This window comes from Festucalex cinctus, chromosome 8 (genome assembly GCF_051991245.1).
Source record: "Festucalex cinctus isolate MCC-2025b chromosome 8, RoL_Fcin_1.0, whole genome shotgun sequence".
Classification (NCBI taxonomy): Eukaryota; Metazoa; Chordata; class Actinopteri; order Syngnathiformes; family Syngnathidae; genus Festucalex; species Festucalex cinctus.
In genome coordinates this window covers 22,803,580-22,830,846 of record NC_135418.1, presented here as the reverse complement: position 1 = coordinate 22,830,846, position 27,267 = coordinate 22,803,580, and the positions used below count along the sequence as shown (strand labels likewise).

Sequence of the window (27,267 nt, the reverse complement as noted above, 5' to 3'; positions counted from 1 at the left end):
GGCTGATTCTGAAGATGTGCGAAAACACGCTGCAAAGTTTGGCAGTGGAGTTAGTCGCGCTTCTCTGAGCTGATTGGCTAATCGTTAGTCTAAGCCTCGCCGCTCATCACATTGATCAAGGATTCATCTGGAAAGAGCCGTTTCCTGTCACGAAGCCAGACGACTCCTTGGGGATGATGCACGGATTCAAAGCTCATCTACAAAGTGCTCCACGGTGACACGCGACCAAGGCTCAACAATCTCGTGTCGTCTTGTAGGTGGCGCTGCAGTATATCTGTCTGGGTTCTATCTGTCACTACATTGCAAACATTTTTAATTACTAACTAACTAACTAACTAACTATAGCAACAAAGTACTACCTAACTACCATCCCTTTTATATTAATATATATAGAATATAGTAACTAATTTATATGCCAATATGCCAACAAATTAACTAGCCAAATTACCAATTTAATAGTAAGCCTATAAACAAACTAACTGTAACCAACCAACCAACCAACCAACCCTGTATGCCTGTAATCAAATCAACGAACCATTATGCATGTTATCATGCATAATGTAACAATCACCCAAACAGCATCTTCAGTATTGTTAGCATGTCTGTAATTGAACTAACTAGCCAGGCAACTAACTAGCTAATTAACTAGCTAATTAACTAATTAACTAGCTAATTAACTAGCTAACTAACTAACTAACTTGCTAACTAACTAACCCTTTTATATAAATATCAATCCAATATACAGTAGTAAATCTGTAATGCACATGTAGAGTGGGATACAATAAAAAAAAAATATGAATGACATGACAAGATCACAATCCATTGCACACGTACAAAATGGCGTGTCCACTAAGTGCTTATTCATGTGGTTAAAGTGAAGCCCCTTTTTAATTCTGGCAAGCAACACAGGATTATAATGCATACAGAGAATTAATATGACTATGAGAGAGATAAGCTGTGCTGAGACTGATAAAAGCCGCATGCATATCCAATACATGGCTTTAAATATTAACTAAAGAGTCGTCCAAACAGAACAATGAGCAGAGTGATCAACGCACTGCGTAAGCCAGTGAGGGACATCATCAAGGTTATTTGAATGTGCTTTGAATGAAAGGATTTCAACATGGCATCTAATATGAATTTTTTTACGATGCAGATGACTACTCCGTGAATCATATCACACAAACTAAATACAATTTTTATATTAGTAAAAAGTCCAAGTTAAAAAATGTGTGATGCTTAATGTGTGGCCTCCATTGACGTCACTTTCACGAGCACACTGTGAGTGTGATGATAGCATCTGCTTTTTTTTTTGCTTTTCTTCGCTCTCTCTTTTTGTACAATCTGTCCTTTTGATATTCATCTGGAATTTGTAGTTGTACAACAATAACAACAACAAAGCCACAAAAACACTCAAATGGAATATAAACTTTTCATTCAGCATGTCAATTCTATAAAATATAAACCCAACAATTAAATCCAGTCATTTAAACGGTGACCTATAGTGTTACTAACTAACTAAGTAGGTAATCAAGTTAAACACTAACAACCAACCGATCTTGTATTCCCATCACTCAAATAACCAACCAACCAACATACTGTCATCCATCCATCCATCCATGAACTACCTAACTAACTAACTCACTAACCAGCAAAACTACTGGCATGCCTGTAATCCAATTAAAAACTTGACTGACAGACTCACCACCTAACTATTACTATAGCTACAACAGCAGAAACACCAATAACTTCAACAACAACAACAAACAGCAATAATAATTCTGTGTCATTATTATATATTCATAAATATTTGCAAAGTATTAAAGTAATACATATTATGTGATGGGCTTGTGCAGGTGTACCAGTGTTACGCGTCTGGAGAGATTCATCACTAATGTGGGTGGGTGAAATGCAGAGAATGAATTTCACCCCACTTAAGTGGATGTGACAATCAGTGGCACGTTAACAGATTTGTTTCTAAACATCATTAATAATCCACATTTCCAACATATATGTACAACACATACTACTGTGATGTTGCCTATAGCGTATTAAATCCCAGTACGCGATCCAATGGTAACTATGCGAGCGTGCTTATGCCTGCTCGTATCCACATATCCACATACCACCACACTCGTGCGCACTGCGATAACATTCTATTGTGGCGGATTAACAGATAAGCACGTCGTCCGTAGGCACCATCTAGGTAGGCGCAAAATGATATTGAGATCTTTACTGACATTAAAACAATCTATAATATTTGCATTCGAACCCTCAGGATGACAAGGTGGAAACGACATAATACAATATACAGTAAAGTAGTACTTCCGCTAGCATGTGACTCATACAATTTTGTACTTGTAGTAGAATTATCTAAACTCAGAAGTTGGGGCACCAATGCAATAAGTACTGAATATTGTAAAAATAGGATACACTTATAAAAATGTGAAAAAAACAGCAAAAAAAGTAAAGTCATACGACTAAGTAAAAACATTATGGACGTTTTACATAAATAATTTACAAACATTTTTTAAAACAGATGTAAATGACAAAATGTAGTGAAATAAATATTTCTTTTTAGATATATCCTGTAATAAAATATATTACAATGCTAAGTCATGCTAAGTAACTATTACATCAATAAAATATTTAGAAAATTATAATGTGCAAATGTTTTTCCCCCACTGATTGCCAATGTATGGGAAAATATTATATGACGTAAGTCCAATAAAATTAATTTGCCTCCAGATTGTTTAGCTTTTACCCAGTTTGTTGTTTTTGTTTTTAGACTTAAATAAATCACTTGGCGATACTGTGCATATTTTCCATTGTATGGAGATGATCAGCTAAGCAAAAGTCACTCGTAGCGATTACGTTCTTCTCAAGGTTATTTCACTGACAGTGACATCATCCATACAAAATAACTTGCTGTAAAATGAAAGTAGTTCAATAGTTAGTGACACCTGAAATGTAATAACAGAACATTAAAGCACACTGTGACCACTTCGGAGATATGAAAACAATGACACTGTGAACTTGAACCCACACACACACACACACACACACCAAAAAGCCTGGACCTTGTGCACGCGTGTGCGTCACTCACCGGCCTTCCCTTCCTCCCTGTCAGACCTCATGGCCTCGTTGGCCCTGGCTCGGCTCGGCTCCACTGTCAGGCCCGGTCAGTGTGAGCTCTCATAGCAGGTGGGAGCAAACGGCAAACACACACACACGCCGACCGACACGTTCGACACAAGGAACATACGCCACTCGCGTGAGAGCGCTCGACCGGCCAGGCTCCGCCCCAGAACAGGCCAGGTAACCAGGAAGTGGTCCCTAGAAAGCGCCTTTCTCGTTCTGCGTCTGCTTGGAGGGACACACCCAGCAAGTCGCCTTCCCCCATCCTGTGGGAGTACAAGAAGGAGGAGGAAGAGGCGGGGGAAGGGAAACTACACCTGACTCAGGTGTCAACAAGCCAGGTAAGTCAGAGACACGCTGACGCCACCTTATGGCCGAGAGCTATAACAGCACAGGACAAAATAATTGACGAGTGTGTCGTGTTTCAGTATCAGAGCAGCAATTTCTTACGTCACAACAACTTCCATCTTCTGTTCTATGACTGACGGGTTGAACAACTTTTTTTTATGTATTTTTTTAATAGTTGATTGCTGAACATTTCTGCATTAACTCCACCCAAATCCATTAAAAGCAGACAGAATTTCTTTTGTTTTAATAGCTACACTTGTCAAAATGAGAAGAAGTGGACTTCCTCCTCCAGCACTCGATCTCATTCACAGTCTTTGCTTTCATCTTGCCACTTTTTCAGCCGCAACATTTCCACTCACTTGCCGTCTTTTTTTTCCCTTTCAGCTTAACACCCTGCACCGGCGTGTCAGTCATTGGCTGCGCTTGCTTTTAAAAGTCTGCAGAAGTCGTCAAAAAAAAAAGCCCTCGTCGTTGAACTGTCAGCCTGCGTTATTAACAGAGTGTAGCTAGAGAGCCGCAGCAGGCAAACTGAAATATTAGCTATAGTCAAGCAGAACGCAGGCTCGACTTTTGATGGAGGCACTTACAGGTATTGAGGCAGATTTGTTACTGCTCCCAAGCGCCCCCTGCAGCTGAGAAATGGAACTGGAAATGCAAACAGGAAAAGCCCAGAAGGGCATCATGAGAGTAAACAGTACATAAAATGGATGGATGGGTAGAAACTGGATCGAAAGACCAAGTCATTAGGTAATGCAGAGGTTGCCATGGCAATGGCAGAGGATGCTGTGTAGCATTAACATGAATTTGGAGCTGTTATTTTTCAGTCACGTGACTACAGTTTGATGTTTCATTTGGCAGGGGGGGGGGGGGGGGGGGACATCAGGACTGAACAGTACCATTAGCACTGAAGCTAGTGCTACTGCTAACAACATGGGAGGCATCCTGGCTGCTCCACCAACATTACAAAGAAAAAGTAGATCATGCAGGACTTTCATGGCTAATTTTACTTCTGTATTGCACCATGTACAATCACTGCGCACAACTCGGAATAGTAGCATTCGTACTAAGGCTAGTGCTAACGTAACATGGAAGGTGTTCTGTTGGTGGACATTACAAACCACTAAAGTAGATTACAATGGTTTCCATGGCAATGACAGATTGACTACAAACTTAGCTTAGCATTGTGATAGCTTAATTTGACTTATGTACTGCATCGTGTACAAACACTGCACACAACTCTGAATAGTAACGTTAGCATTGAAGCTAGCGCTGACAATCTGGGATGGTGGAGATGCTAGCTTCTCTATCGCAAGCCGACGTAATATTGAAATGAATTCAATGCTGATTTACAGCCAAAGTGTTACATATTTATACTTTAGGATCTCAGTTTTTGTTGTTGTTAAATATATGGAATATTCTAATATACTATTTTTTATTACAATGCTTGTAATTTTATCACTTGTTACTTCACATAATTCTTGTAAATTCTTGTTATGTTAAGTACAACTATAACGTTCACGTAAAATCACAACTAATAATTAAAACATTGTCCTCGTAAAATCCACATTTATTGCCTTTTTCCCCCACCTAGGAAATTGCAACATTTGTTTGAAACATTATAAAAATTGATCTCAGAAAAATTAACAATATTATATAACAATTCTGTTAATTTATCCTGCTCAAGGTTACTTGAGTATTATAAACCATGTTGTGGCATTGTGGTACTATTGTATCCAGAACAATGGAGTCACAAAGTACAAAAAGAAATGAACACAAAAGTTAACGGATGTGTGACCAATTTAGATCTTCATGATGCTTTTTCTTTGCAAAACATACCGTATATGATGTGATTACAGGCTGGCCAGTGTAATTATCACACATCCTTCAGTGCAAAAAAAATAAAAAATCTTATCTGTGAATAGGAAGAAAATAAGTAGCCTCACTGATGCAACTCCAGAGCAATTACTCCTTTTCAAACTGGAAGGCCTTTCTCGCATTGCGCATCCAAAGCCTGCAGTGTTGTGTAAGGTGGCCGGCACACACCTTTGCTCCCTGATTTAACCTCCCTCCTGTCTCTTAACTACCCTGATAAATCCCCGCACACACGGTCGCCACGGCAACGTCTCTCAGGCTCACTCTTTGGATACCGGAGGCGAGCGTGTACCTTTGCCCAGCGAGCAGTCGGGAGAGCCGAAGTCCATCAGGCTGGAAATCTCTGCCGGGTAGCACATGTCCGTCACCACCGACTTCTGCCTGTGATGCACGGCTGCATCTGCAAAGAGGAGAAAATCAATGCGGCGATGAGCTGGAAATTGGATTTGGTATTTGATGTCAAATTTGAAAGGGGTATACGGTCCAGAAGCCAAATACAAACATGGCCTCCAAAATGGCGTATCTGATAAAACACTATTCAATGCAATGTGAATAATATATCGCAAAAACATCACTTCAGTAATCCCTCACCATGTGAATTCACCTATTCTTTGCTTTTGTGCTCTTTCTGAAATACCATGACACTAAAATATGGCACCTGCAGTCTTAAAAAAAAAAAAAAAAAAAAAAAGTGCTTTGGTTTAGTGCAATTGTGCGGAATGTATCGGCAGTTATACTCAGCCTTATTTCAAGGTATCTCTTGTGGCCGTTTTACGACCAGGAACTAGAAATGAAAAAGTAGAAGAATAGAAAATTGCTAGACTGATTTCATGCAAATTTAAAGAACAATGCTATATTGGGATATATAGGTCTTTCTTTAACATTATCTATCTGTCATTGTTTTTTGGGGGGTAATTTTATGTATCAAAAAGTGCCAATGGTATAATTTGGTATCAGTGTGAAAAAAAAAAAAAAGTGGCATCAAACATTAAAAAATAAAATAAATAAATAAGGCTTCAGCCTTCCTGGGGGGAGTTTGCATGTTCTCCCCGTGCTTGCGTGGGTATTCTCCGGGTACTCTGGTCTCCTCCCACACTCCAAAGACATGCATGGCAGGTTAATTGGGCGCTCCGAATTGTCCCTAGGTGTGCTTGTGAGTGTGGATGGTTGTTTGTCTCGGAGTGCCCTGCGATTGGCTGGCAAACAATTCAGGGGTATACCCCGCCTACTGCCCGAAGCCAGCTGGGATAGGCTCCAGCACCCCCGCGACCCTTGTGAGGAGCAAGTGGTTCAGAAAATGGCTGGATGGATAAATGAATAAATACATAAATAAATAAATGGAGCATAACTTCCAAATCAGCATTTTCAGTTTCAGACAATATAGTTCCATTTTGAATTTAAAAACAAAATCAATAATAAATTCCTTGATGTTTCTGGAACCACACACATTTATGGGGTTAAGGCAATATCAACAAGACAATGGAACTCTTTCCAACGTGACAGCTGTAAACAATAACTTTTACATCACCCCAGCTTTCACTTCAGACAGTAAATCTCCTTTACGAACAGCAAAGGGGCAGAATTGGACTATCTCACAAAAAAAAAACAAAAAAAACGTCAGTAAATTGGTCAGACAAGACAACAAGTCTGTGAAATAACCACAAACTTGACAGAAGATTTATTTATTTTTTTTTAACACCCTGACCAAGTGACTTTCTTACGTCCCCCCAGGGGACACATGGAAAGTGAAGCTGCACGTTGTATTTCTCTCCCCGGCGGGCTAACAAGACGCCTAAATCAAAGCGGCGCCGACATTTTTACTTGCCTGCAGCTGAACAACTTTTTATCTATACGAGCGTATCAACATGTCCTTGCGATCAATCAATACGCCGCACGCTCGCACCAAGCCGGAAAAGATTCCGCAAGGCCGCCTGAGGGCCATGTGAGCCCCCCCCCGCCCCTTTACTCCCCCGTGGAGACAAAAAGCCCCTTCAGGGACACACCCATTACACGGCGAGGGAGGAAGATGAGGGCGATGACGCTCCCCGCTCGCAACTAATGGTTTGAAAAAGCTCCACAGTGTAGGAGGAGGAGGCTGGAAGTCTTTTTTGTTGTTCATTAGTGTAGCGTGCGCTCAAACGCCTCATTGACTTCAAGTCCTTGTCAAGTTTCTTCTCTTTTACGCGAGCTGTTTGTGTACAAAGCAAATAGCAGACTTGTGTCACAGAACTGCTCAGGTTGCTTGAGAAAAGCTTACAGTTTTAAATGTACCGAAAAATAGCGAAAAGATCCTAGTCAAAATCATTAACAGGAGGAGTATTTAGTCATTTGGGGGCCCAAAGGTAAGAGGTAAGCCCAGTCATAGGGCCCTCGTTAAAAATTGTCAATATTAATGTTTAAAATCAACTAAATTTGAATGTATTTGAGTAATAGGTTTAGCTTTTGATGTGATTTTAAGTGCGGGAATTAAGACTGAAATAATCATCCATCCATTTTCTTAACCGCTTGCTCCTCACAAGGGTCGAGGGGGGTGCTGGAGCCTATCCCAGCTGGCTCCGGGCAGTAGGTACACCCTGAACTGGTTGCCAGCCAATCGCAGTAAAATAATAATTACTTTAAATCAAAGACAAATTGAGTTTCAGTTTTGATGAGACATTTGGGGCCTCTGGAAATCTCGGAGCCCTGAAAAATTAGTTTGCTTGATCGTAGGGTCACCCCTAATAATAATAATAAAAACAACCATAATCATCATCATATTATATAATGCATAATAGTGCTACATAAAATTTAATTTTTTCTTTGATGATGTTACAAACTATTTTAAAACATGATGGCGTTATTTAAAAAAATATATTAAATACAAATACACAACTTAATGACAACATAAGATGTCTACAAAATACTATATGTAAATAAATAGATTAATTGTAGAATAGAATAAAAAAAATTCTGCTCACACGTTAAATGTATATTCCTAATCAGGGTGATCATGTCGGGGTCACCAATTGTGGAGATGTGGTAAATGACAATATATAATATATAAGTATAATATATAAGTATAATATATAAGTATAATATATAAGTATCCCCCTGCATTGTTTGCCCATGATGTGGTCTCAGTTCGATGGAGTGAAGATTCAGAGCCACTTTCAAGCAACTGCCAGAAACACAATTGCACAGAAACGCTCCCTTACCCCGCGGGTTTGACACGCCTGCTATAATGTCACAAGTTAAAAAGGTAAGCAGAGCTGCATTGAGTTCTCTGTACCAAATTAGTGTTTGGGTTCCTCCCACAAGTAGGCGTGAGTGTTATTTTACTACCACTGCTATAAAAATTTGTGTCAAAAGAGCAACTGCGGATTCCCAACAAACGCAGTGGTTGCCCAACAGCCGTAAATGTGAGGCCAAACACATGCAAAAGTGCAACGGTAGGAGTGTGCACATGAACACACGCACGCACACGAGCGCATTACAGCTCATCTGCTTAATACTGCGGGTCACAGCTGGTACTGGCGGTCCTGGCAGAAGCCCATATGAGCCTTCCTGGACCACAACAGCTAGATGAGGCTGGGCTTAAAAAAAAAAAAAAAAAAAACTGTGTTGGGGAGCTTTAAACAAGGAAGTCTGCCTCTGGAAGAACTCCAGCAGAAAAAAAACATCTCCTGCACCTTTTTTTGTGCCAAAAGCTGCTAATGGTAAAAAATAAATAAATAGTTAAATCAAATAAAAGCTGCAAAAATGGTAGCAGCTGATCTTTTCTTTTTTTGTCTCCACACAACCAGTTCTGGGGTTGGAGGAGTTCTGGCTTTTATCTGTCATTTACCAGCTTCTAACATTAGGCAAAGAGTGAACAAACCAAAAAATAAAAATAAATAAATACAATGGCTACGCTAGCATGATTCAGAATGAATAACAAACTTCTAAAACAAACTTCAAAATTCTAATGCCTTTTTGCGCCTCTATCAGCAGCAGGAGAATTAGGTTGTTTTTTTGTTTTTTTTTGCAGAGGACAAAGAATATATACTGTATATAGATACAGTATGTCAAGTTTGTTTTGTAATCTGTCGACATCTTTTGCTCCATCAGTTTGACTTTAAACTTGAACTGCAAGTGGCAAAAAAAAGATCTTGAAAGCTATTTTCTGGGGAAGAATTGTCCCCGCCAACCTGCTGCTTGTTGTGAAATGAGTTTCCTGTACAGTAAATAAAGATTTGACGGCAACCGTTTAACCCAGGAACAGACTAAATCAATTACCGATTCTTCCTGAGAGGTAAACCTCGCTGTCTTGCAACGGCTTGTGCTATTGTTGTGCCTTCTTCAGTATCCCGGCGAGATCAAGCGTGCGCGAGGAGTTAAAGGGAATAACTAGCTGAGCACAATAATAAAAGATTGAAGGGCTCCAGTGAGAAAAGTCCTCATCAAGCTGCATCATACAGAGAAACACTACAACACTTCTTCCTCTGCCGCTTTCATGCTCTGATAGCAGTACATGTGAAGTGTAGTCAAGGAATGTGAGTATCAATAATAGAACTGAAACTAGCTTGTTAGCAACTCTAGATGAAGACTACTACAGATAGAAAAGATGGTGGAACCTGCATACTTTCTATTCAAACTGAATAGGCAATGTCATTTTTTCCCCCCCATATATGTAGGAGGCAACACGCTACGTGATGGTAAGAGTCAAAAAACATGTATGGCTTCCACAAGTGGCTGCGGAAAGTGAAAGTGTAAATCCACAAAATAGTTTGTGTTACTATTTGACTATTATTAATATTACTATCATTATTTTGACAGTTTTTCTTGTCTTGAGGCGTTTTCTGCCACACCACTGCAGTAAATTGCACCAGAGCTGCAGCTTTTTGGTTGGCTTTGTTTGTTTTTGTTTTGCCTGAAGCTAAATGAATTAAAAAAAAAATAATAATCTATCAATAGTAATAGTAAGATGATATATTTTAGATGATACACTCACAAACACTTGTGGCGGCCCTCAGTTAATTTTTGAAAAATAAAAATGCGTATTGTTTTAAGTTGTCATAACAGTGTTCACCACTAGATGGCAGACATCGTTCAAAATCACCTACAAACTCAAGACATCATCAGAGAAGAAAGAAGAGCAGTTCCTAGCCTGACCCCAGCACTAAATTAGGTCAGGAAAATGGTGTCTTTTAGGTAAACTAGGAAGTAGATTATATATTTACCTAAATTTGAAGTTAATCGCCTCCAATTAACTTTTTATTTACGGACGAAAGAGACACCATGCTGACAAGGATGCCTTTTGGCTCTGTTGACTAATGTGCATTGTTGTCAAATAAATAAATAAATAAATAAATACAATTAAATTGTGCTAGCAGGTACTAGTTAGCCCCAAGGACAATATGAGTATCCCATGGGTCTGTCTAAAAATAGCTCACCAGTGACTTATTAAAAAAAAATAAAAAATAAAACAGAAGAATGTTTACATTTATTTATGTATGTATTTATTTATTTATTTATTTATTTGACCTTAACTTGTGTTAGACATTTCTTGTCTACCAAATACTCTATTTTTTTTTTTTTTAAAGGTAAAACATGTTTTAAATCTGTTTTTGAGGGGAATTGTAACTTTCTAGGAATGTTGCACAAGTGAGCGTAAACACTGACAGAGATTTATAGATTGTTGCATATTGGTCAGGGTCAGTGTCTTCAAATTAAGGAATATAATTAATTACTAATATATTAACATACAATAATTAGATTATTAAAGAAAAATCAAGCTAATTTTTTTACGTGTGCATCCAACTGGTAGCCCATCACAATAACCAATACCTAAGAAGTTGCTCTCATTTTCCAAAAAATGTTAATGACCATTGATTGAGTCAACTGACTTTTGACAAGAGAAGTGGGATCCGCCCTGGACTGCTCACCAGCCAATCACAGGCACAAACGCATGCTAACCTCACACAAGAAGGCCGAGCCAAGAATCAAACCGGGAACCTCACAACTGTAAGGCAGTCGCGAGCACCACTGCTCCACATTGTGCTGCCATTACATGAGCATGCCAAATAAAAAAAATATGCCTCAGAAGAATCGCCTCTAAGGACTCCATTCTTCTGCAAGATGAAGTGTCCATTGTGGAGATTGTCGCTTGGATGCGACTTTAGCAAATGTGTTGCCGCAAATAAAATGGAGCCGGTGACCTTGTAAAGCCACGCGATGACTTGCATTCGCAGCCGGCGCGACAATAAGTGCTAAATCTTGAAGGTCATTGCTGTCCCGCTGACTCAGCGTTTCGCTCGGCAATGTCTCAGCAGGAGGTGGAGATCATCACTTACTCCTCTTCAGGACCGATGACTTCGAGTGTAGCGGGGAAGCACTTTGCGATGCAGCATCGTCTCTAATGCCTTCGGAGCCTATGTGAAGAATTGTAAATTAGCGAGCGGTGTTTTATACACTCCATAAACACGCCGGGCGGCTGCTGCTGCTCGTCTTCATGCATTTTACAAATACTGCAGCTGTTGTTAAAACCTTGGTGTATATTCAATGTTGCCGTTTATTTGTTTAGAAAAATCAAGGCTGGAAAGTCTTCAAATGTTTTGTTATTCTCATGAGGCTTGAAGTGCTTCTTCGCACATCTGCGTCTAAATTTTCATGTGGTGTGAATGCGAGTATGTGTGCTTGCTTGTCTATACATGTCTGTGATTGGCTGGAGACCAGTCCAGGGTGCACCCAACTTCTTGATCAAACTCCCCTTGGGTAAAAGTTTTTCAATCGGTGTTTGTTTTGCGTACGGAGGCCAGCAAGCTTGCCTTATTTGGCGTTGGTTGCTAAGCAACCGAACAGCAAGTGGCCCGGTGCCTATTCGCACTTGTCTGTACGTGAAGCAGGCTGCAGGTCGGCAATTTGGATTTGTCACAGTTACAAAGAAAGTCTGTGGCTAGGATTTTAACTCTTTGACCCCGACAGCGGCAGCCGATTTTGCGCATTTTCACTCATCTTTCAAAGGCAAACAGAATGTTGTGCACTATGTAGTTATTTTGTTGTTTGCTTCAAACGCTTTGTTGTTGGGTTAAGGTATTTTATACATGCCTGGAGAAATGTAGCCTGAAAAAAAAAATATATAAAGATCTCATATTTTGCAAATACAGTATCCAGTATTTATGACAGCATATTTGTCATGAAAGTGCATGAAAAATTGTGTCCCCCTCCATCAATCAAGTTATCAATCCCTGACTTTAGCTTCCTCCATGATCCTAACTTGTCTGTTTTGGGATTGTGGAAGGAAGTCAAAATACCTGGAGAAAATCCACACAAGCACAACAACAACAATCAAACATCAACGAGGAGGTGCTGGCCAGGACTGGATTTCTCGACTGAGAGTCCACCTACCCGCCCACCATGACACATTATGGATGTTTTGTCCTCAACTGTTCAAACTATGGAAATACGAGCGAAACGAAGCTTCCCTTCCGCAAAACAAACTCATTTGCAGCTCGCGCACGATCAAAAACTCTGCTCATCATTCCCAGCCCTGATCAACAGCGTGGCGATAACAGGCATCGCTATTCATCTTCATCACAACATCATCAGCCCGCATTCAAAACGACAAAGCCAGCTCGCTGTCAGCGCAGACACAGCACGCCGAGACTACAAACGTGTGGTGGACGCCTTCCAAGAAGCTCCTCCACCTGTCACACGCACAATCGTCCACTGACTTTAGTGCTCCACTGAGTGATTGATGTCATCTCATTAGCTGAAGGAGTACTGAGTACATGTCAGTGCCTTCCCTCCTCATCCTCCTTCCTTCCGTCCCCTTCGCATCATCCTTCATCAATCAGCTCTTCTCCGAGGATTAAACCCCCCCCCCCAAATCCCTCAGCTCATCGAGAGCGTCCCCCCCCTCTTTGGGATTTGGTCTTCTTTTCCTGGTGACTATTTTAGATTCCCCTCCAGTCCCGAGTGCTCGAACTCCTGCTGCTGATAGATGTTCTTCACTCTCGCACTGTCACGCCGCCTCTAATGGCCCCGCCAGAACAGTCAACAAACGCCGCCTCGTTCCGCGCCACCGATCAACGTCGCCTCGATCGGCCATTGACAGAGGTGAGCAAAGAAAATACGAGGAGGAGGGAGGACAGAAAGACGGATTATTTTTTTGCAACAGCAGCAGAAATTGCTTCGTCACCTCACTGAGGAATCTTGTGTCAGTCCGAACAGACTTTACAATCAATCTGCCTATGAAATCCTGATTGTTGCCATGACTCAAACTCTGTTTCAGTGTGCTAGAAAATGACAACTTCCATACTTTTTTTTGGCATTAGAAGCAAAGGAGCGCTTAAACTGGCTTCATTTCTTCTGAATTATTATTTTAGGCTACATAAATCTCTATTGTGAGGGTTCGGCCATATTCAAACTTTTACTTAACTTTTATGGGCTGGATTGGTAGCTCCCCCTCCTAAAATTGGGAAATTGGGAAGCCAGTAGCAACATGAAACTTGGTAAGCCATGCGTGAAAAGAGACAGGAAGTCAGCCATGTTGGTGCGAAGTGGCCATTCAAAGGTCATTTTAGACAAACTTGTCCTGGAGATTTTATCCGATTGCGACCAGATAGGAAGCCGTGAAGACAAGTGATGCTTTAAACTGTGTAAGTTGAGCGTTGTTGCTATTTTATGCTAATGCGGGAGCGTGGCGAGCTTAAATAAGCCAACAGAGTCTGCCATTTCGACTTGAAGCTGCCATTTCAGGCTCATTTTGAAAATTTCAAGGGGACCTTCAATAATAAACTCATACTAGAGATTGTTAGCAAATTTCAACCTCACATACCTGACAGATGTGAGGTGAAAAAAACCTGCCATAAAATACAAAAGAATTGATAACACCACTCTAAAATTCAGCCCCCGAAGCTAGTTTGACTAAGCAACATGAAATTTGGAAGACGTCTCTCATTAGTAGACCTACTAAAAAAATCTGAGCACCCATGCTTGCATTTAAAGACAAAGAAAGCTGCCATTTAGAATCACAATCATCTGTAAACAAACACACAAGTAATTTGTCTTCACAGTCACAACTCGTCCAAGAAACATGAAAAATAACAATCACCAATAGAGGGAGGTAGAATGCGAAGCCTGGCGGTTCGCCTATTAGGGCCCCAAGTTTCTCAGATGGGGGAGGGGGGGGCGGGGATGAAAAATTAAATGAATTCCAGACTATGCCTCTATAGCGTGCGGCACAGTATGGAATTGGAGACAAAAAAACTGTAATTTTTGGCTTGTCTGCCAGGATTTTTACAACTGCCACTACATTTGAATGGTGTAAATCTGACATGGGGATGATGTTAAAATGCAAAATTTGTTTCAACAGTACATGACTCTCACACTCAAAACCACAAGGTCAGAGCTTGATTAAATGTGTAGCGTGCTATGAAAATCCTGGTAAGAGATTCAAACGCACTCAGAACCGATTTTCAGATCTGCCTTCAATCTCTGTTTCCTTGCAATCCAAATTTTACACATCCTGACAGGTTTGGATCTGGTGGCGCAACTGCTTCAAACTGTCCAAGGTCAATTCCCTTCGAGAAACGTCCCACATTCGACTTTTCTGCCTTATCTATATGGATTGCGAGTTTCCTGGCTGCTGGTGAAGACATTTTATAAACAATAATTACATTTTTGAACTTTGGGATTCACCCCGGAGGCACAAGCCAGTCCGCTGGGGACGCTTGGCAGCTTTTATAAATGAGCTCAGTGAGTTTCCTCTTCATAAACATTCCGAAAGAGGACGTCTGCATGACACAGCTTTTTTTCTTTTTTTTTCTCTCTCATTGAAATGTCAGATTTGAACGCAGGAGGTTAATTTATGTCTGCCATTTATTTGGATCCTCTTATGTGGTGGGAAGCATGACTGGTTTTGATGATGTTTAGTTTAAAGGACTTATTTGGGACTATTCACCTGGCACCTGAGTCAAGCCTCATATTTAAATGAGCTTAATTGGTCTGGCTCTCGGTTTAAGCCTTCTATGCAAAACCAGCCCAGTGACTGCTGACGGTTTGAACGAAGATGGTTAACTTCTATCTTGCAAAGCTTGAATTGATTGACGATTCCTTTTGTTAGTCTCATATTCTTTTGATCCTGCCAACATTTCACTCATGAAAACAAGACTCCGATACCCTCTCAAGTTTTGCCATCATTTTGCTTACACAACACTGAAGAGCGCCCAGAGGTCGCCGAGTTCGCTCTTTGAAAACAAAAACCACAAAAAGCAAAAACAGAAAAGTAAATTGGTTAGACAAAGCAGCACAGCAAAGCGAATTGATTAAAGTTAAGTCAAAGTCGCGAAGAAATTTCAAGAGTGCGAATGGCTTGGAAGAACTTGACTTTACTTTAACCCCGTCAATGATTAGACAATTCCTTCAGGCGCATGCCAACATCTCGAGGAAAGTCTTGTGGAAGTTACTCCGCATGGAAATCACTTCCTGTAAATAATAAACAGTCATGATTTGGAATACTTTTATTGTCACTCCAACATCTTGAACTGGATAGTAGAGGTGTGATGTACAGTTTTCATGTTTGTTTGTTTTTTTTTTTCTGTATTTTTTTGTGTTTTCCAGTGACCAATAGATGAACATGACTCAGAGATTTTAGATTTCTACACTATAAGAAATTCCCAACCCACCTTAGTGTCGTGAGAAATCAACAAGGGTTCAATGAGAAATTATCCAATTTCAGCTTACTTTTTCAGTTTTCATACTCCTGTGGAAAAAAAATGTTAAACCAATAGAAATATGGATGCATCTTTTGATGCAGTAATTACATCATAATTCATAAAATTGAGTTAAAATGTAAAAAGATGTACTGTACTGTAAATCAAAATCAAGTGTGATATTAATGTGTGTTGAGATCATTTTTCTGCCACTAGATGGCATAACTGCTTTGTAAGACGTTGGTGACAGCTCAGTGCATTTTTCTTGTCATATTAAGAGCTATAGAATGTTTAACATGAAGTAACTTGTGAAATTTTGCAGGTTTAAAATAGGAAAATACAACTTGGCCCCAGTCTTCACAAATATATGCATTATTAGGGCAGTCATTAATCGTGCGTTTAAAAAATAAAATAAAAAAAAATTGTGGCCTTAAAGGAACTTTATTAACTCAAAATTAACACACTAATTTTGACACCCCTACTTTATACATTTGTCTGTACCAATGACATGTATACTACTGGCAGAACAATTACATGATCTTCTTCTAGATGTGAGAACGTACAACTAACCAACCTGTTGGCGTTGACATTCATAAAAACGCAATGAGTCATGGCTTAGTGGAAGTATATGACAGTTCTGTCCAAAGTAAACTGGCTCAGATTTCATATTGTCTAAGTCCATTTGGGATTAATTCGAGACAAGTTCATCATTATTTCCCTAGTCAAACTTTTTAGTGACATTTTCGTTTGGCGGCCTTCCGTGAGATTTTTCTCATAGGAAGCATTAACTTGAGATGACGTAGTAGTTAACATTACGCATTGTTCCTAAAATAAAACGAATAAAAACGACCTTATAGGAGACCAGTGAGTCTGCTCCCTGCTCTGTATTCAATATAAAGTAAACAAAACAGCAGTAACACAAAGTACCCAACTTTTCCACTGTTAATTTGAAACTCAGAATCAAAATAACCATAAAGCAAAAGCGTCACCATTTGGGCCATGTCACCATGTGACCCCAACATGACGATTCAATCACACCCGCGTCTCGTGCCATCTGAATCGCAAATACTTGTTAGAAGTCACATCCGCCATCTACACACACATTAGAGGTCCACATAATGGAGATCGCAAGGTTAATTTACAGAAGAGTACGTGTTCATGCATGCACATCTCAACACGGGGCCACGGAAAACACACGACCTCGTCAAATCGGAGGTCACCGCGCTCTGGCTGCCTCAAACACGTGCACGCATACACACGCATATGTGAGCACAGACACAGACTCACACCCCAATTCCTGATCAATTCGTGTTGACATCGGTAAACGAGTTCCCAATCAATTCGTATCTTTTGCACTTTTCTGAAAAAACAAAACAAAAACTTCATAGTCCAACAGATGAAAAATCCAATGTGATTAAAATGGTAAATGAAGTGCACTTATCCACTTATTTGAACTGTAAAGTACGGTGGCCTAAAATGTCAATAAGTTTACACTTTTTAGTTTAAAACTGCTTATGTTAACAAGGAGCTGCTGATTATTGTGGCCAAAAGTAGAATCCACCTTGTTATTGCACCTGTTCATGTTGTATACAATAAATCATTGTTGACGGAAGCTAAAGCTAAAGCTAAGCTAACTAGCGTAAGAGAGAGGCTAACGACAGAGGACACGCCCATTTCTTTACCTCTCCGCTTCTCAGAAGGACGCAGGTTCCACGGAACACAACTTGGCCGGGGCATCTTCTGGCCGCGCGACACAAAGTCCATGTCCGTCCTTCCCGTCATGTGCGCGGATGCTCACGCTTAACCCTCTCATGATGGGGAGGGCGGAGCTTGAGCTTACTCGTTGCCCAGATGTGGAGCAGATTAGCGCAGGAACGAGCCCTCGCATCACTTTCATCCCCGCTCTCCTCCCACTTTCCTCACAAAGCCCGCGAAAGCTTTCGGCGCGGACCCGCAGGCCCCCTACTGGTAGGTCTCGCACATTTGGGTACTTTTTTTTTTGTTTCACACTTGTGTTTGATATCTTTTAATGACACTGCATTAATAAAAGTACTTTAAAGCCTTTATTTTCTTTTATATGAATATAGTGCAAATGTGTTTACACCTACTTCCAATTATTATATTAAAAAAAAAAATTAAGAATAAAAATATGGTTTCGATTTTGATTAAAATTTATAGGCTTACAACACCACATTATTTTTAATGTTGGGCAGTATGGTGGAATTTGGAGTGCTAATTATTTTTGAGGTAGTTTAAAAAGGTCAAAAATTGTACTGACCAAATAACTTTTCTGGGCTGTTCTGTACAAAATAACCAATTTTTGGTAAATAAATAAATGAATGAATAAATAAATAAAGTTTCATCCAATTTCTGCCCCAGCTGATTTACAGTGTGCATAAAATGTATAGGATCGAGGTAAACGTTCTAAAATTAAAAAGAAAATCTCCATTAATTTGAAAATGTATTTTTTTGTAACTGGGAAAAAAATACAATAAAATGAATAAAAACTGGATATGGCAGGAAAATGGTGAATTGGAGCTTAATTTATACATTGTCTCTCTTAATTTGAGACATTTCTCATGTTATATACGGAATCCTTCAAAAAGTACAAATTTGAGGCTTTTTTTTTTTTTAAATATGTTACAATAACTTTAAAAAATGGTAAATTTGTTAGCTTTTTCCACTAATTTTGGATTTTTCTTTATGGAAAATGTAGATTTGTTTTTAAAGTAAGATTAGGGGAGGGTGAACAATAAAGTTAATATGATTGAGAAACGGTTGAGAAATGGTGAATTTGAGGTGAACTTTTCAAAATATTGTCATTAATTTTAGGAACGTCCTCATTCCTATGCAATTTTTCAAAAGATATTTTACAACTAAAAGTTGATCCCAGGAAACTGGATTCTTCTTGTCTGTTGAATTGTGTTTTTTTTTTTTTCTTCTGGTTTTCCAAAAACATTTAAACACGAAATGACTCCATTTTGCTAATAGGCTAACGATTTGAGGAACACTATGCGCAATGCTCACTAAAAGCACAACAAAAACACCTTCCACTCCGACAGGCTCAATGGAAAGTGAACATTATCATCTTTCTAAAGACAGAATTCATTAAAAAGTCATTATATTGAGCAGGTGTGCCTAACGACGCGACTCCCACACCTCGCCACCCGTCGCTCACGTGCCGCTGGCTGGCGAGTGCTCATCCGGCACTTCTCATTCAAGCCAATGAATCCCTGGAGGTGCCCGTCTGCATTACAGCATCCTCATTACGGCCCGTTCGTCTCTCGCCTCGCGAGTTCCGCAGCATCGCAGCTCATTGGGCCGCTAAAAGTCTCCAGGTTGTTTTATGTGTTGTTGTTTTTTTAACCTTTTAGGCCTCGGCCCGCCTCATCCACATCAACTTGTCTCGCCGCCGCTTCTGTTTGCCTCTAAAAATATTCTCGCATCAACAGAGCTGCATTAAGGATTCCAAATCATTGTGGACGTATGCTGCAGTTGAACAAAGGAGACAGGATGCATTACAGGAGAAGAGCCCTGCCGAGACCAAGCATCACAACACTTACTTACAAAAGCCGCCACATTTTCTTTTCTTTTTTTTTTTTCTTATTGGCTCCGTAGCCGAAGCGAAGCGGCTTTCAAAACGTCCAAATTGTTTTTCCGCATGAGATGACAAAGGTACACCGGATGGCCCCCCTGATTTCCACGTCGTCACTTGTAAAAGATGAGCGGTAATTTGGGAGAACGTTAACGGTGGCGGAGTAGTTAGCACGTCTGCCTCACAGGCAAGACGCATGTTTTGTCCGGGTACATTCATTAGCTTCAATAAAGACAACAAACTGGAGGGCAAGAACGACATTTGGCAGAATAAAATTCCGATAAACGATGAAATGCATTTATATATATATATATATATATATATATATATATATATATATATATATATATAGAGAGAGAGAGAGAGAGAGAGAGAGAGAGAGAGAGAGAGAGAGAGAGAGAGAGAGAGAGAGAGAGAGAGAGAGAGAGAACGACTTGCATCTGCAGGTGTTTGCACACCTTTTCATTTATTCATAAAGTGTGCACAACGTGGGCTAATCCCTCACAGGGCCTCGTGTTAAAAGGTCAAAATGCGGGCTAATTAGCGGGAGATGCGGAGATTAACAGGAATTAGGGCTCGACTGGAGCCACACATTGACTAGTGGGAGCTTTAATTGAGTCCAGATGGAGCAGCCCGTGATTCGAGTGAGGGAAATGGCCGAATCTCACAATTAGAGCCAATCAGGTGTAACGGCATATGGGAAATACGGAACAGATAGAAGCTGCCTGGGAAAGGTCAGACACTTTGTATTTAATACAGAGCAGTTGAAAATGTGGTCAACGCTAGTGCTGCCATTATCGAATATTTATAAATAAAGTTGCCTTGAGCTGAGCAGTTTCAGGTGATTTTGTCAAACTGTCTGCGTCCACCATGTCAGCTGGCTTAAATGACGTCACGTGCAAATAAAGGTAAAACACTGCTCTTAATGTCGCCTTGATGAAATCGTCTAAAAGCAGAAGCGAGGCAGAAATACACCGAGTCCACTCTCATGTTCGAAAGGCACCTGTAAATTACTCCCACCCGCCCCCTTCCCCGCGCTCTAATAACACCTTAATGATGCTACCGTTAGGATCGCGCCGAGGCCTCATGCTTTATGGACTGACCTCGGAATCAATTCGGCAGCACGGCCAGTCTATTAATGGACATTCTCAGCTTGTCTCATAAGCCAAAGTGGCCACTGTAGCTCCGGCAGGATCTCGCAACGAGCACACACGCAGTCGCCATAACGGCGAGGTAATAGAGTCGTCGTAAGCTGCTGACGCACGGCGGCCATAAAACAAAAAAAAAAACAAACAAAAAAAAGTAGCGTCACAATCTCTGCAACCAGCAGGCTGCTGCAGCAACGAAAAGCCGAAACTGTCGTTGTGAGAAAGACAGCATGACGGTGGGATGGCTCGGAGGATTCATTATTCATTAGGGAGCACATTCCCCAACAGAAAGTAGCGAGTCGGCCGTCTCGCAGGCGGTTACTGGGGAGAATTGGCGGGGAAAGCCCCCCGAACGTGAAACCGCCGAGGAAAAAACCCCAAAACAAAACAAAAAGGCCTGCGCTTCAACTTGGAAGTTTTTGGTGGCCATGTTTGAATGGGAGTCATTGTTCAGCCGCCAGGATGGAAGATTCCATCGCTAATGTAGAGAAAAGCCTTTGTGAGACTTTCAAGCATGACCCAGAAAGTACATTTACTACATTCAAACATGTACAACATAAATGGAAAAACTTGAAGGAGTATCAAAATAATACATGGGGAAAAAGAAAAATGACTTTTTTTTTATTGTAATATTGTTAGACGAATAGTTGCAATATTCCAAGAACGGAGTCTTAAAAAAAATCTCGTAACAATTTATCATCTTACAAGCATAAAGTTGCAATATTATAAAGTTGAAACTTTATGAGGAAAGTCACAATTTTGTGAGGAAAAAAAAATCGCAATATTACAGGAATAAAGTTGAAACGACAAGAATAGATAAGGTCAACATTACAAGCTTAAAAATATCTTGACAATAACCTTTTTATTTGACCATTTATGACTCAAACTTCTTCTAATTCAGAACATTTACTACTTCCTCTCTGGCATTTACTACTTTCCTTTGACAAAAATAGCAGACAAAATAGTCAAATAATAATAATTTAAAAAATAAATAAATAAAAATCAGGATGCTTTGATAATGCTTTGCCTTGTGAGTTCCGCATGTTAACTGTCGAAATAAACAAGCCTTTGACTCTTACATGTTTCATTTTCTCATCTTATTAGCGTGAAATTGTGCATTGCAATTGTGCTGGGTTGCCTTAAAATGCAATTTGGGATTAGCCTCATTTGAAATGGACTCAAATATTTATTTCTATTTATTTAAACAAGGGTGCAGCTTGAGCCTGACATGATAAGCAGACGTTAATGAAATTGTTTTGTTTAATAGATGTTTTAAATAAAAACATCCTCTACAAATAGAAACCTTCATCCATCTGATAGGTTGTGATTGGGACATTTTTGTACAATTATTTTTAAAACATAACACAGCCTTGAGATAAGAGTAACCTGATTTTTTTTAGATACAAGCCATCATTTGGCCAATTTTTGCTTTGCATGTTGGCAGCAAACTCAGCCAAACTTATAGCTTGCCTTTAGTCTGTTAGCTTAATGCTAAAGATAACACATAACAGGAAACACATATACTTCACACTGCAACCCTTTAAGTAAGAGATATTTTAACACAGACGTGCAGCAACACATTTTGACATTCAATATGACAGGACTCAGTCATATATTCTTCATCCTCTGCTCCAGACGTCAATGCACAGTACTGTCTATCTGTATTTTACTGCCCCCATGTGGCCAATGTTGTCAGCAACACAAGAACGGCCATTCAATTGATGCAAAGTGTGACAAAAACTGTTAACTCTTTTACTGCCACGTTATCAAAAAAACAAACAAACAAAAAACAAACAAAAAAAACCTTTAAGATGACAAAGGCTTTGATCATTTACATCATCCTTGAAAACATTCTGTTTTATCAAATTTCATACACATTGAGACCATTGAAAAGAGATACAACGTTGCCATCTGCTGGCTATAGATAGTGAGGGTTTTTGATTCCACAACTCAGTGACCAGGCAGTACATGCTGCACTTAGACGGTGAACTGCCCATTGATAAAAAAATAAATAAAACAAACAAACAAACAAAACAAAAAAACCATGTTGACATCATTTAACATTTATGGCGGCATACATCATGATTTTACTAATCGTTGTTAAACGTTTTTGGCGGCCAAAGAGTTAAGTAATGCTTTTTGTATTCTATTATGTCATCAATGTATGTTTTGTACTATTTTTCTCATAAAAAAAAAACAATATAAAATTTGTGGTTGTTATTTTTGAGAGGGTGGAACCAATTACTGCCATTCCCATTCATTGAATGGGGTAAGAGCTGAAATATGAGTGATTTGAGTGGCAAGCGTATTCACATAACAAAATGAACACGTATCTCAAGGCATCGCTGCGTCTCGAAATGCATTAAGCAACACGTGCGCGCAACTCGTGCGGAACATCTGCTTGGCGGGCAAATGTAACCCAAACGTGACATAAGTCTCCAGGAATGCATATACATAACCTCCTCTGCATGCGTGTGCGTTTGTGTGTGCGCGCACAGCACGGCCACTCTAATTGGCGACCTGATAAATATTTGTGTAAAAAGCTCTCCGGCGGAGGTGAAAAGAGGTAGGCAGGCTTTTAGCGCTAATGCCGACAGGCTGCACAGCAAACGCAATCATTCCAAATGTCAACATTTCATGCATGGGGGCCGTGAGGATGCGCAAGCACAAACATTAGGAGGTGCAAATGAAGGCGAGCGCGGGACCGCCTGCTCCATACGACATGACGGCAACTTGGGAAAAGCCAGAAAAAAAAACAAAAAAAAAAAACGACTGGAAGCACTGTGCCATGTGTCAAGGTTTTGGTTTCAAGCCTGGGTTTGGGTTTCAAACGGGGATTAAGGTGTCAAATGAGGGTTGAAGCAAGGGTTAGTTTGTCAAAGTCGGGTTTCAAGACTAAGTTAGGGTTTCTAACAGGGGTTAATGTTTCAAATTTGGGCTTGAAGCCAAGGTTAGAGTTTCAAATGTGGGTCCATGCCTGAGTTCGGGTTTGAATTTAAGGTTTCAAACCTGGATTAACGTGAATTTAAGGAATAAAGTCAAAGTAGGGCTTACAATTAGGGTTTTCAAATTGGGATGAGGCAAAAAGTAGGGAGTCCATGCTGTCATTTGGTCAATTCGGGTTATATATAATTATTGAACGTAATATCGCGTGGGTATTGAAAATTTTGAAATGTTCTAAAATGGCTGTCAGTGAATGAGTTAATAGGAATGGAATTGTTAAGAATTTAGCACTTCCGATTCCATTACCGATATATTCCGTATCAATCCGATGTTGGAAAAGTTCCGAACCAAAATCTGCTTCTTTCATGTAACGTCATCACCCAGTTATAACATAAGAGGATCGATAAGCAGAATCATAAGGCAAGCGCACAAACGATTCCTTGGAATCGAACTACTGGGAACCGATTTTTGATTCTCATCTGCCTTTTCAAAACGGAAACAAAGAAAAAAAAAAGAATAAGCCATAAGCACCTATTTTTCTTTATTTGTAATACATGTAAATAAAGTGTAAATAAAATCGACTCAATCAAGTGTTTATAATTTCTTTTAACCAAACTGAAGGATATCGAGAAGCTTTAGAACAGCAAAACGAGCATTTCTGGATTGTGTTTCAAAGTGCAAACACTGAGCGGAACATCCATCACGGCGGCGTCAGAAGTGTTCTGCTTCTCGTCGCCGTGCGGGAACGTCACGCTTTGGCGGACTGACTGCCGGAGATCTGCGCTTCCTCAAAAGTCATTTCCCTCCACGCCGACTCCATTTTGCGCTCGGGGGAGGATTTAAACGAGCTGCCCGGACAACAACAATACCTACTGTAGCAGTGGCGGCGGCGGCGGAGGCTCTCATCACCGTTAAAGCAATGAGGCGTTTGAAATGGATGTTGGCTGCCTGCCTGCCTGCCTGCTTTCAGCGCCGTTTCAAGTTGGGACTCAAACGGGATTTGGATGATTCCAGGTGAAAATGTGAAAATGTGGACACACACTGTGTTGAGAACCACATCAAGCTGCGTTAAGGCTTTCAAATTAGGGTTTGAAGCCTGGGTTTGGGCTTCAAATTAGGATTTGAAGGTAAGGTTAATGTTTCAAATTAGTGTTTGAAGGCAAGGTTGGAGTTTCTTAAATTGGGGTTTCAAGCCTGGGTTTCAAATGAGGGTTTTAAGCCCTTCTTAGAGTTTGAAATTATATTATGACGCAAGAGTAATGCTTTCCAACAGGTAGGGTTTCAAATGACACGCTAAAGCCCAAGTTAGTATTTCAAGAAAGCGTTAGGGTTTCACATGAAGGGGAGCTCATCTTTATTGGTCGTAATGTGTAGACTCCCACTTTTTCAGCATTACTGTTGGCAGCATGTGGATTGCACGGTGGTTATGAGAATCCATCTGTACCTTTGCTACATGCGGCGACTATATGGAAGGTTCCGCAGGCTGACGAACAAAACAGAAAGGACGCCTCTCACCACAAACAAAGCAGGAATGAATTCTCCACTTAAGACAGACAAACACGCTGTGGTGAAGAATACAAGACGCCCGCGGATGTCATGCACGCTTGCCTCATTTCCTCCACTCCATTTCCTTCTGGAAATGAAGAAACTTTGGGGCACACAAACTAGTTAGCAACGTGAACAACTCCACACACAAAAAGCACGAGTCTGTTCCTCGAGGTGTTTTCTGTACAGCAGACGTCCTCCGCTGCGGATTTAGACTGTTGGCTTTCCTCCAAATAACAAGTGGTGCTGATCATTTGTCCAATAGTATACACACTGACCAACCTACCTACTGCGTTACCTACCTACGCAGTGACCAGTATACCTACTTAATGAGTTACCAACCTACCTACTACAAGCTACAAACTACAACCTAATTAGTTATCTACCTACCTACTGACTTAGAGGCCAACTATACTACCTACTTAGTTACCTATCAACCAACCTATCCAATTACTAAGTTACCTGCCAACTAAACTACCTATTTATTTACCCACCTAACTACTTGGACACCTGCCTCTCTGCCTACAAACCTAACTACCTACCTAGTTACCTAACTCCCCTCCTACTTAGTTATCTACCTATCCACTTAGCTACCTACCTACCAACTTAGTTACCTATCCATCCACCTACATACTTAGTTACCTACCTATCTCCTTACTGAGTTAGCTGCCAACTAAACTATCTACCTGCTTGCTTCCCGAATCTACCTAGTTATCTACCTACTAAAGACATACTTAGTTACTACCAACCTACAAACATATCTACCTAGTTTGTTACCTGCCTACCTTAATTACCTACCTACCTACCTAGTAACTACCTACCTATTCAGTTAACAGGTTAACTGCCTGCTTACTTTTCTACCTACATTTACACTTAACCTATCTACCCACATCGCCTACCTGTTTACCTACCAATCTACTTAGATACTTGCCTACCCAATTACCTACCTACATACATAGCTACCCTCTTCGTTGCTGACCTAATTTAGCTATCTGCCTAGCTACTTATCTACCAATACCTACTCAACTACCTACCTGCCTTACCAAACTATATGCCTACCTAGATACGGACTTGCCTACCTGCTTATCAATCCACCTATGTACCTTTGAATTGTCAGTAATGCCTTTGATTATTGCATAACCGCTTTCACCTTATTTCTATGTGTACTCAACTCAGAAGTTGCATGATGGCCAAACTTCGACATCATAAACTATCAAAACGAAATGAAAGGGATTCAACTTCCTTTTTTCATTTTTGCTTTCCAGTGTAAATGCCGTCCAGAGCGCCACTTCTTCCGGCTCAGCTAACAATCTGTAGACAAGACACACCGGGGTCGGCCACCCAGCACCACCTCACCCTGAACTTATGCTGAAACATGAAAATCCATCCTGCACTGCAAACTTATCACCCATTCAAGCCATGCAAACAATAGCCAAACACTTCCTGTGCCCGTGTGAGCATATGAAAGTGTATTTGCGGCGCTCAGCTGTCCATCACCCCCCCCCCACACACACTCCCGGCGGTCAGCCAAAAATGAAAAGATCAAGCGCTAGTGCGGGTCAAATCGCGCACGCTCACGCATGCTCCCTCTGACAGACAGTCTGCAGCGCTCTGCCAGGTCAGCGCAGGCCTCGTGTTGCATTACAGCAACAACAAATACACGCTCATCATTTATGCATTAGACATTAATCAGTAGTCAAATGACCGGTGACCCTAAGTACTTTGAAACACGTTTTACAAGTACGGGGAAAGTCAACACCATAATCAAAGCAGATAAATCATGACAAGGACAATGATTGAGAGCAATAAGAAGTGTTTTTTTTTTATATATATATATATATGGATATTACGCCCCTAGTGTGATAATTGGATTCAGCCTGTAGTGTTCAAGCTTGGGGTAATCAACTCCCCCCTACGGTGTTTGAGTGGAGGAAGCGTGTCGAGGAAAAGGAAGAGTGAGGGAGAAGAGACGGGGGGGTTGAAGCAAGTCGCCGCCTCTCTCCTG

At 40.4% G+C, this 27,267-nt stretch overlaps 1 protein-coding gene across 1 annotated transcript in view; it reads right to left on the bottom strand.

The window, feature by feature from the left end:
- Positions 1 to 27,267, bottom strand: part of LOC144024484 (kazrin-like) — an 89,069-nt gene that overhangs the window by 15,088 nt on the left and 46,714 nt on the right. The window contains exon 8 of the mRNA XM_077530805.1: positions 5,651 to 5,758. Coding sequence (XP_077386931.1) covers positions 5,651 to 5,758 — 108 coding nt within the window. The remainder of the gene's footprint in view (positions 1 to 5,650; positions 5,759 to 27,267) is intronic.